General features: G+C 44.8%; 1 protein-coding gene across 14 annotated transcripts in view; it reads right to left on the bottom strand.

Moving 5' to 3' along the window:
- The window catches only part of KIF1B (kinesin family member 1B), a 132736-nt gene that overhangs the window by 32333 nt on the left and 85480 nt on the right, over positions 1-14923 (bottom strand). For 13 of the 14 annotated variants that reach the window (XM_028740688.2, XM_028740689.2, XM_028740690.2 and 10 more), the window contains 4 exons: positions 4244-4340; positions 2500-2648; positions 1301-1479; positions 461-598 (listed from right to left, as the gene is read on the bottom strand). In XM_028740688.2, coding sequence (XP_028596521.1) covers positions 461-598; positions 1301-1479; positions 2500-2648; positions 4244-4340 — 563 coding nt within the window. Of the gene's footprint in view, positions 1-460; positions 599-1300; positions 1480-2499; positions 2649-4243; positions 4341-9500; positions 14624-14923 lie in introns of those variants that run through there. The other variant, XM_028740702.2, reaches the window with a different exon arrangement.

The raw sequence follows: 14923 nt of genomic DNA, 5'->3' as shown, positions 1-14923 counted from the left end.
GCTGAGAGCGCTCCAGCCAAAAACTAGGATTCATTGCAACTGCTACTTAGGAAAACAACCGTATTAATTCTTTTCTCAAGACAACAAACCCAAATTTATTACAGTTCTCCTCTGCCCTGCATCTTGTGCAGGGAGTGAAATATAACATGTGAAGTTAACATACACAGAGACGCTCAACTTGCAAACAGACCTGCAAAATCCTGAGCCCACTTTCAAGTTCTGGGCTGTTTCTGCAGGTCAACTCCATATATAAGACCAATAGAACAACTCTGCAAAAAGCATCACTGTCTCCTCTTCATCATCTGAACCTCTTCCAACGTGACATTTTCTGTTATACAGGATGATAACACAAGCCAAGTCTGGAGATCCGTAAGACACTGCTTTCCACATTCTACCTACAAGCCTCCATTCACCATCCAAGCTGAAGTCAACCAGCCAATAGAAATTTGTCACCACCTACCTCCCAACAAGTTTGAACCAATGGAATCGATCGTAGAAAGGGTCGCTCCCAGTCATGGTGCTCTCACTATCCTCCTGTGTGTTGGAGGCCATTTCTCCTGCTCGGTCGTACATCTCTCGCATCAGCTCCAGTCTCTGCCTGGAGAGCAGAGGGGGCAAGAAGATAAATGCAGAACCAGAAAGTCCATATTGCATTTAAAAGGTATGAAACTGCCTCATGTGGAATCATGCCATTGGTCCACGCACTACAGTTAGTGCTTGGAGTGAACCAGTTCAGTTTAACCAAGTTTACTGAATTAGTTCCCAAAGTTCTGGCGTCCACCTGAAAGTAGTTCCCAAAATTGCCAGGTGAACTGAAAGTGAATTATGTTGGTTTTGGAAGCTGAACTTTGAACAATTTCTAGTTCATCTTCAAGCTCATTCTCTTGTGTGTCCTCTTTATTCTTTAGATTCCGTGAGCCTTTAAGTTTAAAGAACATAATTGTTGGGGGAAATAAATTAAGCAATGCACATGCCACGAATGTCAGCTGGAATATAGTTCCTTTTGGACATGTTGAACTAGCTCTTTTTTAAAACTAACCTTGCAAGCCCTGATTACAGTACTGTCTATTCCAAATGGCAAAGGCACTCTAGGTTCTCAGAGGTGAGAACAAAATGCCCTTTAAAAAAAAAAACTCCTGCTGTTCTTTTATAATCCTGTTATACTTTTAATTTAGGTCATCCTGAGTGTTGTATGCTACTGCCTGGTGGATCACCAGAATGGAAAAGGCAGAGCTGAAATATTTGTAAATTAAATAAAATGCTTCCCAGAAGGGTGACTTTGATGGCAGCCCTAACGTACTTGAGTTTTTCCAGGGACCAATAATGAGTTGCACCGTTCTTCAGATCCTGGACTTCCACAGCCACCACTGTCCGAGGGAAAGGGCGGTTGTCCCAGGTCTTCTCCGACTCAGGCGGCAGCAATTCAGGTGGCAATGGGGAGTAGAGCGTGTCAGTCAGGAGGACAAACTGGAACTGCACCTGGAATGGAGGTAATGCACAGGAAAAGAGGAAGCTGCCTTATGCTAAGACAGTGCTGCTTACACTGACTGGCAGCAGCTCTCCAGGACGTCAAGAAAGAGTCTTTTCCCGGTTTCCACCTGGAGAAAATGGGGATTGAACATGGGACTCCCTGTACACAAAGCAGACACCCTCCCAACAAGCTACACTCCTTCCCTTAAGGTATAGGTAGCTGCCTTATATTGAGCCAGACCAATTGATCCATCTAGCTCAGTATTGTTGACACTGGCTGCAGCTTTCCAGGGTTTCAGACGGGGGTCTTTCCTAGACAAACCTGGAGATGCTGAGGATTTAACCTCAGAGCTTCTGCATGAAAAGCAGGTGTTCAGACTGAACTTCAGATAAGACTGGATCTAGAAGTACGTTCTTATATGGCCTATAGCGGGGATCTGGTTTCCTTAAGCAGAAAGACAGTTCCCACAGTTGAGACAAAGCAGGAACAGCTTCCCTCCGTCTCCCCATGGAGAACAAAAATATGCTGAAGGGAGCAAGGGCCATTCTATTAGGGGTCTCTTCCTGTGCTCCCCGCCTTGCCTCCAACTTGAGGACAGGAAAAGGCAGGGAGCACTCAGGTTGACAGAAGATCTGCTTCACAACTGACCCCTCCAAACTCTAGCCATGGTTACACTGACGCCATACATTTAAAGCACATGGCTTTCCCCAAAGAGTCCTGGGAACTGTTGTTTACAAAACTCCCAGTACCCTTAACAAATCACAGTTCCCAGGATTGTTTAGGGGAAAGCCAGGTGCTTTAAATGTATGGCGTCAATGTGACCACAGGCTAAATCTGAACCATGCTGAAGCACCACAGCAGAACTGGGAATTGCAAGGTCATTTGTGATTCTCATATTTACCCTCTGACAAACTTTCAAAGTCAACCAACTCCCCTCCAATTCATAAACCACCCACATTTGTTCTGCAAGATGACTTGACACAGGCGTGCACAGCATGCAGTCATATTCAGTCATGAATTCCCCCTACCTTCTTTTTCAGCTCAACGCTGATTGCATTGCCTTCTTTCAAATAGACTGCGTTCCCCCACAGCTGATCTCTTAAGGAAGTAAACTGATGGAACTTCCACTTCCGGAAAGCCCATTGAGCTAATTCATACTCGTGCTGAGTCCAGGGTACTGCAGGAAGGAGAGAAGGTGATTGGGTTCATTTGAACTGAAGACAGGGGCCGATTTCACATGAGCCCCACCCCTCCCAGATAATCTGAGGTCTTGAGTGAGGACTCTTTCTCAGTTTGAGGGCCATATGGGAGCATATTCACCCAGTGCTTTTCAAACTGCACTGGCTCCCGGTGGAGTACAGGGTCAGATTTAAGGTGCTGCTTTTGACCTTTAAAGCCCTTCACGGCCTAGGACCCTCGTACCTATGGGACCGCCTCTCCCGGTATGCCCCACGGAGAGCCTCAAGGTCCATAAATAGCAACACCCTAGTGGTCCCGGGCCCTAAGGAAGTTAGATTGGCTTCAACCAGAGCCAGGCCCTTTTCAACTCTGGCTCCGGCGTGGTGGAACGCTGTGCCTCATGAGACCAGGGCCCTGCAGGATCTGATTTCTTTCCGCAGGGCCTGTAAGACAGAGTTGTTCCGCCTGGCCTTTGGCTTGGAGCCAATTTGATTCCCTCCCTCTCTCTCTTTTTTCCTTTCCTTCTCCTCCTGCGATGAGGCTACATTTTAATATTTTAATGTTTCAATATTTTAATGTTGTATTTTAATTTTGTTTTTAAGTTGTAATCATTCAACTTGTTTTTATTATTGCTTGTAAGCCGCTCTGAGCCCAGCCTTGGCTGGGGAGGGTGGTGTATAAATAAATTATTATTATTATTATTATTATTATTATTATTATTATTATTATTATTATTTTCTCTCATTTAACAGATAAAGTCATGAGCCCCAGATAAAGGAATACAGAGGGCCACATTTGGCCCCTGAATCTGAGGTTCCCCAGCCTGATCTAACTATGTCCAGTTCCTAAAAGAATCAGAGGGAGAGAAACTGTTAAAAATTTCACAGAGTGCAAACTATCCCCCTCAAAAGAGTATACCAGCTAAGAAACTGAGATATGGTTCTCTCAAGCCCTTATCTGCAATATGAAGGTAAAAACCATGGCCTAACCTTACAGTCATTGTGAGGGTTATGCAACATATTGTGCAGAACACAGGAACACCCTGACTGTTTTATGTATTTGTAGTCTACCCTAAAGGGTGGTGATCCCGAAGGGTAAGCGACATATTTCAAAAACCATCCAAGTGATAAATACAGAGAAGTTCCTGGAAGAGATTGTTCTGTGTTAAACTGAAACACTGGGTTGCATCAAGAGGGAAGGAAAGTCACTTTTTGTTTTGTTAAGGTAGCCTTTGTCAACCTGGCACCCATCAGATGTTTCAGACTACAACTCCCATCAGCCCCACCCTGCATGGCTGAGAGTAACAGATGATGGGAATTGTAATCTTTGATAGCAATTTTGTTTATTTCAGGGGTGGTGAATGTGTGGCCTTCCAAATGTAGTTTGAGTCCTAACTCCCATAAGCTCAAGCCAGCATGACCAACAGTAATGGATGATGGGAACTGTAGTCTTTGATATTCATTTTGTTGACTGTCAGGTTGGTGAAAGCAGATTGAAGAGCTGTGATCATTTCCACAGACACCGTGAACATTTGTGGAGCAGTCTCTCACTCTCTCTGCAACACAAACTGTCTGAATTCCACCCAGAACTCACCCTCCTCCTCCTCTTCCTCCTCCTCCTCTGTGGTCTCGGCAGCCAATGACCGGGTCTCCACCTGCTTCTGTAAGGCCTGGAGCTTACTCTCATAGTCCTGAAGGGGAAAGAGAAGAGAGCGTGTAGGAGAAGAAGAGACAGACAAAAGTAGAGAGGAGGTGGAAGAACACACACATAACTCCAGAGACAAGAAGGTGACAAAAGATGCAGGCAGAGAAGAGTTCTGGGATAAATGTCTCATCTATCCATTAGGTTGGGGAAAACCAAACAATTTCCATGGGAGTTCAACAGCTGGGAAATTTGGTGGAGCAGGACAAAGTAATATTTGAGTTTGATCTGTGTGGTCTGCTGGAGAAGCCCACGCCTAAACAACAGAAAGTCAAGTTCTGCTCCGTAAGTGGGTCTAAGAATCACTGAGTTGAAAGGCCTTTCAAGGGGGACAGATGGGAGTGGTGAAAACAGGGCTGGACTGCAGGGAAAAAACCACATTATATTTATCTGGAGTCTGCCTCCCCTTTCTCCCTGATGCTTGGCTGAGCATTGGGCCACATAAGATTAGGCAGTGGGTCAGAAGCAGCTCAGGGGGTACAGATTTCACTCTTCTGAACAAGAAACAGAAAAAAATGCACATTGATTGGCGACTATGCATACTGACTGCAGAATGTACATATTAATTTGATATATGTATGTTCCCTAAGGCCTGTTGGGCACTGTGCAGAATGTCTGAAGAAAGTGCAAAATTCAGCAGAGATATGCACATTTTCCAAGGCTGTTGGAGATTATATACATTGACTGGGAAATGTGTACAACTTTCTCTTCATATGGAAGGATTCTGTGCACATTCTCCACAAGGCTTGGTGAATGTGCACAACAGCTGGTTGTTTCGCACATAAACTGCAACTTACATTTCCCTTAGCATGCAGATTTCATAAAAGGATTAAAAATCCTCTCTTGTCTCTCCTTTCAGCTAAATATGCCCAATTCCTTTCCTCATAGTAGATTGTGTTGTATCCAACTAAGTTATACTCAGAGCTGACTTACTGAAATTAATGTACCTAAGTGAATTGTGTCCATTAACTTTAATTGGCCTACTTAGGGGTAGGACTAGCACTGGAGACAACCTTTAGTCTCCAGATCCCTCACCAACTTGGTAATGTTTTGAAATTGGTCTGCTATTATTTTCTATGTTGTTTTTAGCTTTTTATTGCATTTTGTACATAATCTTCAGACGTGTGTGGAAGGCGACTGATAAGGAAATACGAAAGAAATGGACAGTGTGAATTTTGCCTTTGTACAGTAGGCTAGTTTCTACACACACAGACACAGACACACACCTCTATCTTCCATCCAAAAAGCAAGAGGCATGATCAGAGTTCACGGACACATTCCAGCCAGGCAAAAACACACAAGGAGGGTGCAAATCAGGGCTGGTAAAGGATGTGGCTCACAAAGGTTGTGGCCTGGGGAAAGCCCCTAGGGTCAGACAGAGAGGACTGGGAGGCCTGTGATGTCCCATACCTGCAGTTCAAGGAACTAACTGAAATTAGTATGGATAGGCAAACTATTAAAAAAAGGGGGGGGGGTTGTCGACAACTCACTTCAGGGAGCTTATTTTTGCTACTTGAATATTGTGAGGAAAGCAACGAGAGAGGATGCAGGGAGAGTTGGGGTTCTCAAGAACAGCATAAAATGAAGCTGGGTTTGCTTAGCTTGGATAAGAAGAAACAAAGTATCATTCAAAACATGTGAAGGGTAGGCTTAAGGAGGAAACAAATGTATGAATCGTCTATTATCTACCTAACTCCATTCTGTCTTTTTGGCTTCTAAGTAATCAAATCAGGGTCTTTCCCCAAGCCTGGTGGCGCTGGGACCTTCCGTACAACAAAGCAGATACTCTAAAATGGGAATTGACTGTTCAACCCCATGGAGAAGAAATGATGGGTTCAACCAACAACGAGAAAAGGCTTAAGCTAAATGTTGGGAAGGTAAGGTAAAGGTAAAGCTACCCCTGCCCGTACGGGCCAGTCTTGACAGACTCTAGGGTTGTGCGCCCATCTCACTTAAGAGGCCGGGGGCCAGCGCTGTCCGGAGACACTTCCGGGTCACGTGGCCAGCGTGACAAAGCATTTCCCTAAGGTGTGGTGAGCTATCTCTAAGACTAGAACAGCAAGGTAGTTGAGATGTTGGGCTTGATTTTTGGAGGCACCTTCAAAAATGGAAACAAAAGATGGGCTAGACAGAGGGCTCGAGTTCTCTTCCAGATGTGCATTACTAGAGAGAAGAGTGCATAGTTATTCAGTATGGACAGCACCACAGTGGAGAACCTGTGGCCCTCCAGATATTATTGAACGCCCCTCATCCCTATCCAGCCATATTGCCCAGTGGGCAGGGATGAGAGGATTAATAGACCAGCAATATCTGGCGCACCATTGGTTTTCCATCCTTGGGACAGAAGGACTTGCTTCTGCTAGGATGGAAAGGTACCTGTGGCCCTACTGGTGTTGTCGAACTAGAATTCCCATCCTCCTTGACTGTCAGGCAAGGAATGCCCAGAGTGAGGAATTACCGTATTTTTCCATGTAGAAGACTAGGTTTTTTTCCTAAAAAATAATGTCCAGAATTTGGGGGCGTCTTATACATGGGGGCTACCTCCCCCCATTTTCTTAAATCAAAGTCCTCCAAAGTAGGGGGCATCTTATACATGGGGTCATGTTATAGACAGGAAAATACGGTAACTCTCTATTGTCAGAAGTACAATTACAAGTTAGGAAAAGGCATGTCCATCAGTCCTATGCCTCTCAGCTACTCCTAGGTGTGCACCCAATAAGACAGTTGCAGCAAAATAAAAACCCTGCCTCTAACCTCCTTCACCCAAGCTGTGTGCAAGCAGGCAAAGACGCCACCAGCAAGTAACCTGTTTCTGCACACACACCCCGCCAATCAATCCTGGTGGGGGCAGGAGGAAGAGATGTGGAAGCCCTTTGCACCAGACTCTCTCTCTCTCTCCTCCTGCACTTGTTCTTCACTCTCCAATTTGGCCGTTTCTCCTGCCTCTGACTCTCATCTCCTGACTGTTTCAGGCTCCCCCAGACCGATCCCATCTTCCAATTCAGTCTCCACCCCACCCCTTTCTCCTGGTGCCCACTCACCAGTATCCAGCTACTATTCCTCAGTGTCCAACAAGACTCTGACACCAACCATCAGTCTTACTGACTGAGACTGATGGGAATTGAAATTCAGCCACGTCTACTGGGTCACAGTTCTAACCTATTCTAACCAGTTAGAACCTATTTAGAACCCTCAAGCACATATCAAATTTTCACATACTTCATAAATCAGAAGTTAAAAAGAAAGCTATAAGCTCTGAATGCCTTAATGTGCAGAGAGTGGGTGTAGTTTCTCCCTCTCTCTTTTACACACACACACACACACACACACACATACTTTGCATACAGAAACGGCTCTAAGCTATTAATAACAAAAAAGGGCACAGAGGAGGGGAGGTTTGATTTCCCAGACTCCCAACAAAAAAGGCAGGCAACATTTCATCAATGGAAGGAAATAGCCTGGTAAGGTAAGCCCGTTTCCTGGCAACGCTCGATAGTTAATCTAACGGGTTTGCTTGGCTTCTCTGAGGCACACGAAGATGGAAAATAGTACATAGCCCACAAATGTTTGCATGGCAGGATGAGACGACAGAAAGCTTAGCTGAAAGTCTGGATGATTTATGTATTATGTATTTAAGGTAATTAGCCCAGCTTCTTTCAAAAAGGGTGAAGGGGACCCTGGTTTTGATATTTAAACTGGTTCTGTTCATTTGTGAGATTTGGTTACAGCCTGAATACAAAGGAACATAGGGAAGTATCAGATGTTAATCCTGCTCACAGAAGACACATTAAAATTAATGGAAATGACTTAGATCCATTAATTTCAGTGGGTCTGCTCTGAAGAGGACTTAGATGGATTCAACCCACAGGATTGCTCCATCTAGCTCAGTATTGTCTGCACTGACTGGCAGCAGTTATCCAGCATTTCAGATGGAGCTCTCTTCCAGCCCTACTTGGAGACGCTAGGAATTGAACTGGGGACCTTCTCTGGATGCAGAGATGCTCTAACCCAGTGTTTCCCAACCTTGGGCCTCCAGCTGTTTTTGAACTACAATTCCCATCATCCCTGACCACTGGTCTTGCTAGCTAGGGATGATGGGAGTTGTAGTCCAAAAACAGCTGGAGGCCCAAGGTTGGGAAACACTGCTCTAACCACTGAACAAAAGCCCTTCCCCAAAACACACCATTGGGCTTACAAAAGCACCCCACACCTGTCAATTCTGGGGCAGATCTGACCCTTTCCCACATATTAGACAACACCTCCCAGTCCACCCCTTACAACTCAGAGAAGACCAATATATTATGCAGAGGGTGAAAGGGTATTTTGACAGGGGTGGGTGTGATGTTTTTAAAAGTTCTCCCACTCTACACATACAAACAACTAAAACCCCACCATGAAATGCTACATGTAATCTGCCAGCACAGTTAGCCAACTGCTATGCTAAATCTCTCCCCCTCCCCCATCTTTGTTTACCACGCAGATGAAGCTTTTAGAAGCTTTTAGAATTTGTAAAAATAGGAAAAGTAACAACAATTCAGAAATCTATTGCCTGGGACTGATTTCTAGGTTCTTTGTAATATGTTGATCAGTTCCTGATCACAATCCACCAAGGTCAATAGAAACAATGACTCCAACACAATGAGTATGCAGTAATTAGACATAACCCACTAATGACTAACTTAGTGCCATAGTTTCAATGGATCTTGTCAGAAAAGGACTTTAGTTGGATTCACCCCACTTCATTGGAGCAAGAATACTGGAGCAGGATGGACCCCTTTAAACGAAGAGGCACCTTTAATCAAGGTGGAGCTTAAGAATTGACACAGAACTGCTGATAAGGCTCAGTCAAAGGATAACTGATGCTGAAGCAACATCTAAGCTCTGCTCCCCTTTACTATGCAGCCTGAGCCCTGCACAGGACAGTTTAGGTTTGTTTCAGTTCAAAGCAGGACAAGGTAACTGTGCATTGATCTGCTGCCCATCAATGTCATGGGACACCCCTCCACATTGAAGGGGCCAAGCGGACGGGGAGCAAGTTCCATCTACCTTTCTCCATGTTGTTTCATTTCAAAGGAAACCTTCTGCCCCCTAACAGGGCTTCTAAAAAGAAAGCAAATGCTTTTAGATCCCAACCAAGACAACACAAGACTTACAAGAGTATTTCATCATTTATTGAAAGCACTTGTTAAAATGCACAAGCAGTTCTGCTTTTCACAAAATGCAGAGTTTTGCTTTTTTAAAAAAAATTAAACCCCCTTTTTTTTGGGGGGGGGGGGAGCAATAATAAATGGACAGGTTTTCAAAATCCTATCACTTCACCGGAAGAGTCATTTCCTCCTTTACAGTAATGATAATCGAAGTTCACACCTCTTGTAGCTCTCAAAACTATTTCAAAAGGCAAACACATTTTTACGATATATATATAAAGGCAAGAGTGAATGGACTGATCTGCTTGAACCTATGTTCAAATATGCAAAAGATCCTCTCCCTCTAACTTTGGACAGATTTCTTGATTAAGCCCAGTCAGAAAGAAGTTGCTAAATAGCAAATAAAAACAGTAAAGAGGAGGCCTCACCACCCAACCACCTTCAACGCTCTCCCCAACTTGTAACTTTAAGGCAGCCTTCACCACCAGTGTAAGTTGAAAGCATATGAAGGGCACCAGGTTGGCAAACGTTGCTTTAAGGTAATCTAAAAACATATTTTGGAGGCCCTGGAAACTCTTAGTTCAGCTCTGTCTAAATCACACAGCTCCTAACTTGTTAATAACACTAGTGTAATAATAGAAGCTCTCTCAATGCAGACTGGAATACCTTTTTGTGCTTGGAGCATGAAATGTCTGCTTTAGGCCAAGTCTCATGTAACTCAGTGGGATTTGCTTCTGACAGACAAGTTACCGGTAACTGTTAGGGATGGCAGCAGTGTGTGGAACTCTCCCCACCCCAGAATGGCTTTTCTGTAGGTGTTAACCCCCCCCCCCCCAAGTATCTTCTGGAGTTGACAGCTCAACTCCAGAACTTTCAGCAACAAACACCTGTTGGTAATCCATTACCCATCAGCTGGTTTTCTGCGGCTAATCTCCCCATCTGCTTTCCCCCCTCCACATAGAAAAGCAGCTTGGGGAAGGATGACCAAGTAGGAAAACAGAAGTTGGGGCAAGAGTTAAGAAGCCTGGTACCCCTCCACTCCCGACCCCAGCCTCCGAAGGCTGATTTTCATTTAAAGATAACATTGGGAGACAGTTATATGCATCAATGTGTGAAGTCTAACTTAGTCCCAAGACCCACAAATTCTCATCCTATTTCTCTTTAAGGGGTCTGCACAGCATTTATCACAGAAATGAAGGGGGGGATAGAATTATTTTCTTTTAAAAATATTATTTTAATGTCCTCTTACAAACCTTTATGGATTGCCTGCATCCTGTGTCGTAACTGGACTCTGCTAGTCAGCCACTGCATTGTGCTCATTTCCTAGCTAGAATTAAATAGGCAGTCTTTCAATTGAAATGCTGTTCCAGATAAGAGAGTTCCAATTTTAAAAAAACTGGTGGCATGGTTTATGAAGCGCAAATTGTTCCTCGGACAAGAGAACTCACAGGATAAACAGCTATGGACATGAGGCAGATAAAAGGCTCAGGTCCCCAGATATGTTTAAAAACCTGGAGCAGCGAGAAAAGGAGTAAATTAAAAGGACACATAATTTAATTGAGGAATTTCAATAAGCACAAGACTTTCAAGTTTTAGTTTTTTTCAACTCCCCTGCTCCATGACACCTTTTATACTGGAAACTTAACTGTAATCTCTGGCTCAGAAAAAGAAAATTGACGGGGGGCTTTGTTTACAGAAACATATTCTCTCTTTGAAACCAATAAAATTAATTAAATTTAATTCATTGGCTAATTAATTAATAAATTTTGTGGCCCTGCAAGCAGTTCCAACCTTCCCTGGATTCTGCCATATAGTGAGCAAACATACTTGGCAATCAAATCCATGGACAACAGGCAATTCCCATTATTGTGTTCACTGGGGAAAGGCTCCTGTCCATATTCCCCCATGCGATTGACGTGAGCACATGCCAGGCAAAGGACTGAGACTGTGTGCCTGGACAAGGAGAACTGCATCGTGTAATCCAGGAGGTCACCACTTTTTCTAACCAGGAAACCACCTTGAATCCTAGTGGTGGCTGGTGTCCATTGGGATTGGTAGGGTGTTAAGGCAGGGAGCTGAACAGTCGGTGGAGCCAATGACAGCCACAACTGCAGCCAACGAAAGGCAGAGCCAACTCATTCTAGTTTTCTTCCCATCCTCATCCCTGCCAAAGGGGAGGGAGCTGTATGTTAGTAAAAAGGCAGGCAGGTGGGGGCTGGCTGGAGGCTGGCTGAGGGCAGACTAAGGTTGGTGGGGCAGTGCCATGTGGAGTCAGTCTGCACTGTTTAACCCAAACATGCATTTGGGGACCTGTATCTTAATTATTTTACCATGCAACTGCATGGTGATAGTTCCGGTTTTCATGACCCACCGCAAGATCAGGTAATGGGTCCTGACCAACAGTGTAATCAGACCTAGAGTGGTCGTTGCAGGAGGTAAAAGGCAGAAATTTCCATTCTGCCCCACTTGAGAGTCCTGCTTGTGCATCAAATGTAAACTGGCTGAACTGCCATAATAAACTCCTGAAACAAACCTGGAGAGACCTAGTCATTTTGGGGAGCTAAGCAGCCAACACAAAATTACTCACCCCCACAAAATGATTGCCAGGGCTTCTTGGGAGTTAGAAGGATTTCAGGTTCACTGTGGAGTTGTGCCCCCACAGAGTAAGTGGAGAAAACCAATCAAAATCTCTCTGCAAGTCCAGGGATGGGGATCCTGAGCCCTCCAAATGTTGATGGGCTACAATGCTCATCATCACTGACCACTGGCCAGCTTGGGACTGGGGCTGATGGGAGTTGAAATCCAATAATGTATTAAAGACCCATGTGAATTGGAAGAGGAAGATGCTGCAGCTGTACACCCATCACATCGCTTAAAGGCAGCATGCAGAATTGGGCAAGCAACTTCATTTAGGCAGCTTTTGGCTGCCCCTGTAATGCTATACTGATTCTACCTAAGCTAAGAAAGAATGTGATTTTTTTAAAAAAGCACTCTGCAAGAAGATGAGAGTTTGGAGGACTCTACAAGAAGGACTGCACATGTCAGTGTTTTATTTCCTGAAGGCACAGAGAAGGAAGGGGCAGAGATTAGCTGTGTTCTCTTATCAGCCCCAAACCGGAAGTTTTATGGGTGAATTTGAACAAGATGAACTGAGAAGATTGAAAACCAAAACAAGGAATCTGAATACAACTTGAGATTCAAGGGTCAGACTCCTAAATTGTTGCCTTGAAGCTTTTACAGATGACTCAAACACTACATAGTAGATTTGCTTTTGTTGATTGTCCAAAGGAGAAAGTAGCCCTACAGGTATTCCAGAAAGGCTTCAATTTTTTAACATATATATAAAAAGGTATCCCCATAAAATAAAATGAAGGCAACTTCCCAAAGCCCCTAATGTAAGGGTTATCAATCATCAATATTCCACAATTCTAACATGTTTCACAGGCAATAATAGATAGGTAGAAAATGTTTGTGCTTAGCATATAAAACCACTCATTTGCTAAAAATGATCATTTGAAACTCAGGGTAGGTATAGCTACAGCAACCACCAACACCACCTCCCAGGATCAGCACCGCTCTCCCTCCTCAACTCTCCAGTGACTCAGACAGTTGTTTCTCGGCTTGCTTTGAGGTTAGGTGCAGAGAATTGTCGCCTCATCCGTGGAGGGGTCACAAACTGGTTATAGTGGTTAGGCTGATCAGTCTGTCTTGCACGACCGCTGGCTAAGTTGCTCTCTGGATTCACCCCTCCACTGCCATAATTGCAATAGGACTGGCGGTGCTGATGCATGTGGCGCTTCTGCTGGAAAGTCTGCAGGTCTTGATTGTGGAGTCCACCATAAGAAGGCGATGATTCTGATGAGTCAGATGTCTGGCGACGCAGCCCTTTCTGCTGCCCATTGAGGGAATTGCTTCTCCAGCGCAGGTGAGTGGATGTTTCTGGCTGCAGATGGCTTGGCTGCGGTTGAGCGTTCAAAGGCTGCCTCTTGATCTGGATATTATCCTGACCCCTCTGAGGGCCGTACGCACACCAAAGCTGCTGGGGGTCCTTGGGAAGGAGGGCTTTACCACACGGGTCTTTGTTTTCCCCAATTTCCTCTTTCTTCTTCTCCTCCTCCTTTGGAACCCTCACTTCAATCACTTCATCCTCCGTAATAATTATGTGTGTGCCCGGGCTCCATGAGTTTCTGTGCTTAGGGTTGCTCTTGAACGGGAAGCGGGGTTTGCGGTTCTCGGGTGGGATGAACCGGTGAGGCATGTTCTGCCGGCGAAGCTGTTTGGCTATTTCCTGCTGCTGTAGGTTCTTAAAACGGATCTGCTCTTGCCTCATCCAGCGCAGCCGCCCACGCCTGAAGGCCGGGTCCTCCTCCATTAACTGGGAGACACGGCCATCATTCATGTGGGCATCTGTCTCATCAGTTCTCACGCTCCCCTCAGCATTTACCTTCTTGGGGACATTGGGTTGCTCCTTCATTTTTGTGGCCGTCACGGCTGCCTGGCCCTTTGGTTCTTGGGAGCTGATCAAGGGCAAAACCTTCTCCATTTTGAGCATTTTGTTTCGAAGGACTTTTATCTCTTCATCCTTCATGTTGTTTTGCTTCTTCACCTCTTGCAAGATGTCTTCAAGTTTATCGATATGCACCTTTAGGTCGTCCACATCAGCAATGCCCTTTCCGTTGAGCAGCACATCTTCAATCTTCTCATCGCCAACCCCCACAGTGTCCCAAACATCTCGGGCAACAGCTCGCCATGAGTCACGTTCATTGGGGTCTTTCTTCCCATACATAGTACAAAGCTCTTTCATCTTCACAATGGCCAAGGCCTCAATCTCTTGGCGCGTATGCCGGAAGTCATTGAGGGCCACCTCATAGCAGATCTCCTTCACAGCCTGGATCTTCAGGTCTGAGACGGTAACCCATCGGGAGTCTTTGCTAAGGCGTCGACGTTGAGGTATCTGATACATTTTAATAGGCTCTCGTTTCTTCCCACTGCTGGGGAGGCCACATTTTTTAACTATGGTTTGCAACTTGCTGGGGGGCAGCTTCTCTCTCAGGGAAGTGATCAGCCTCCAGCTCTCCTCGCAAGACCGCTTGTCCGAGTCATCCCCACTATCAGAGTCTGCATCCTTTGGAAAACAAAAATTGAGAAGTGGCCCCAAAATAACCAAAATTAAAATGGGGGAAGGAATGAAAATGCTCAACAACAAAAAGTAACTAAAAACTAAACAAATCATTTTGCAGGGAAGGGGTGGGGGTGGGAATCAAACAGAATAAATGTTGTGAAAAGTCTAACTTAAGATTTCAGGCTTATGATGCTGGACTCTTTATCCTAAGGGTGCTCCGGTAGTTTCATTAAATCCAGCCACATCTAGATTTCATGGAAAATTCGACTCTAATCATCATGGAATATTCAAAGACTTTCAAAT

Source organism: Podarcis muralis, chromosome 7 (assembly GCF_964188315.1).
Source record: "Podarcis muralis chromosome 7, rPodMur119.hap1.1, whole genome shotgun sequence".
In the NCBI taxonomy this organism is placed as follows: Eukaryota; Metazoa; Chordata; class Lepidosauria; order Squamata; family Lacertidae; genus Podarcis; species Podarcis muralis.
Note: the sequence above shows the minus strand (reverse complement) of the source record. Positions and strands in the feature narration are given on the sequence as shown.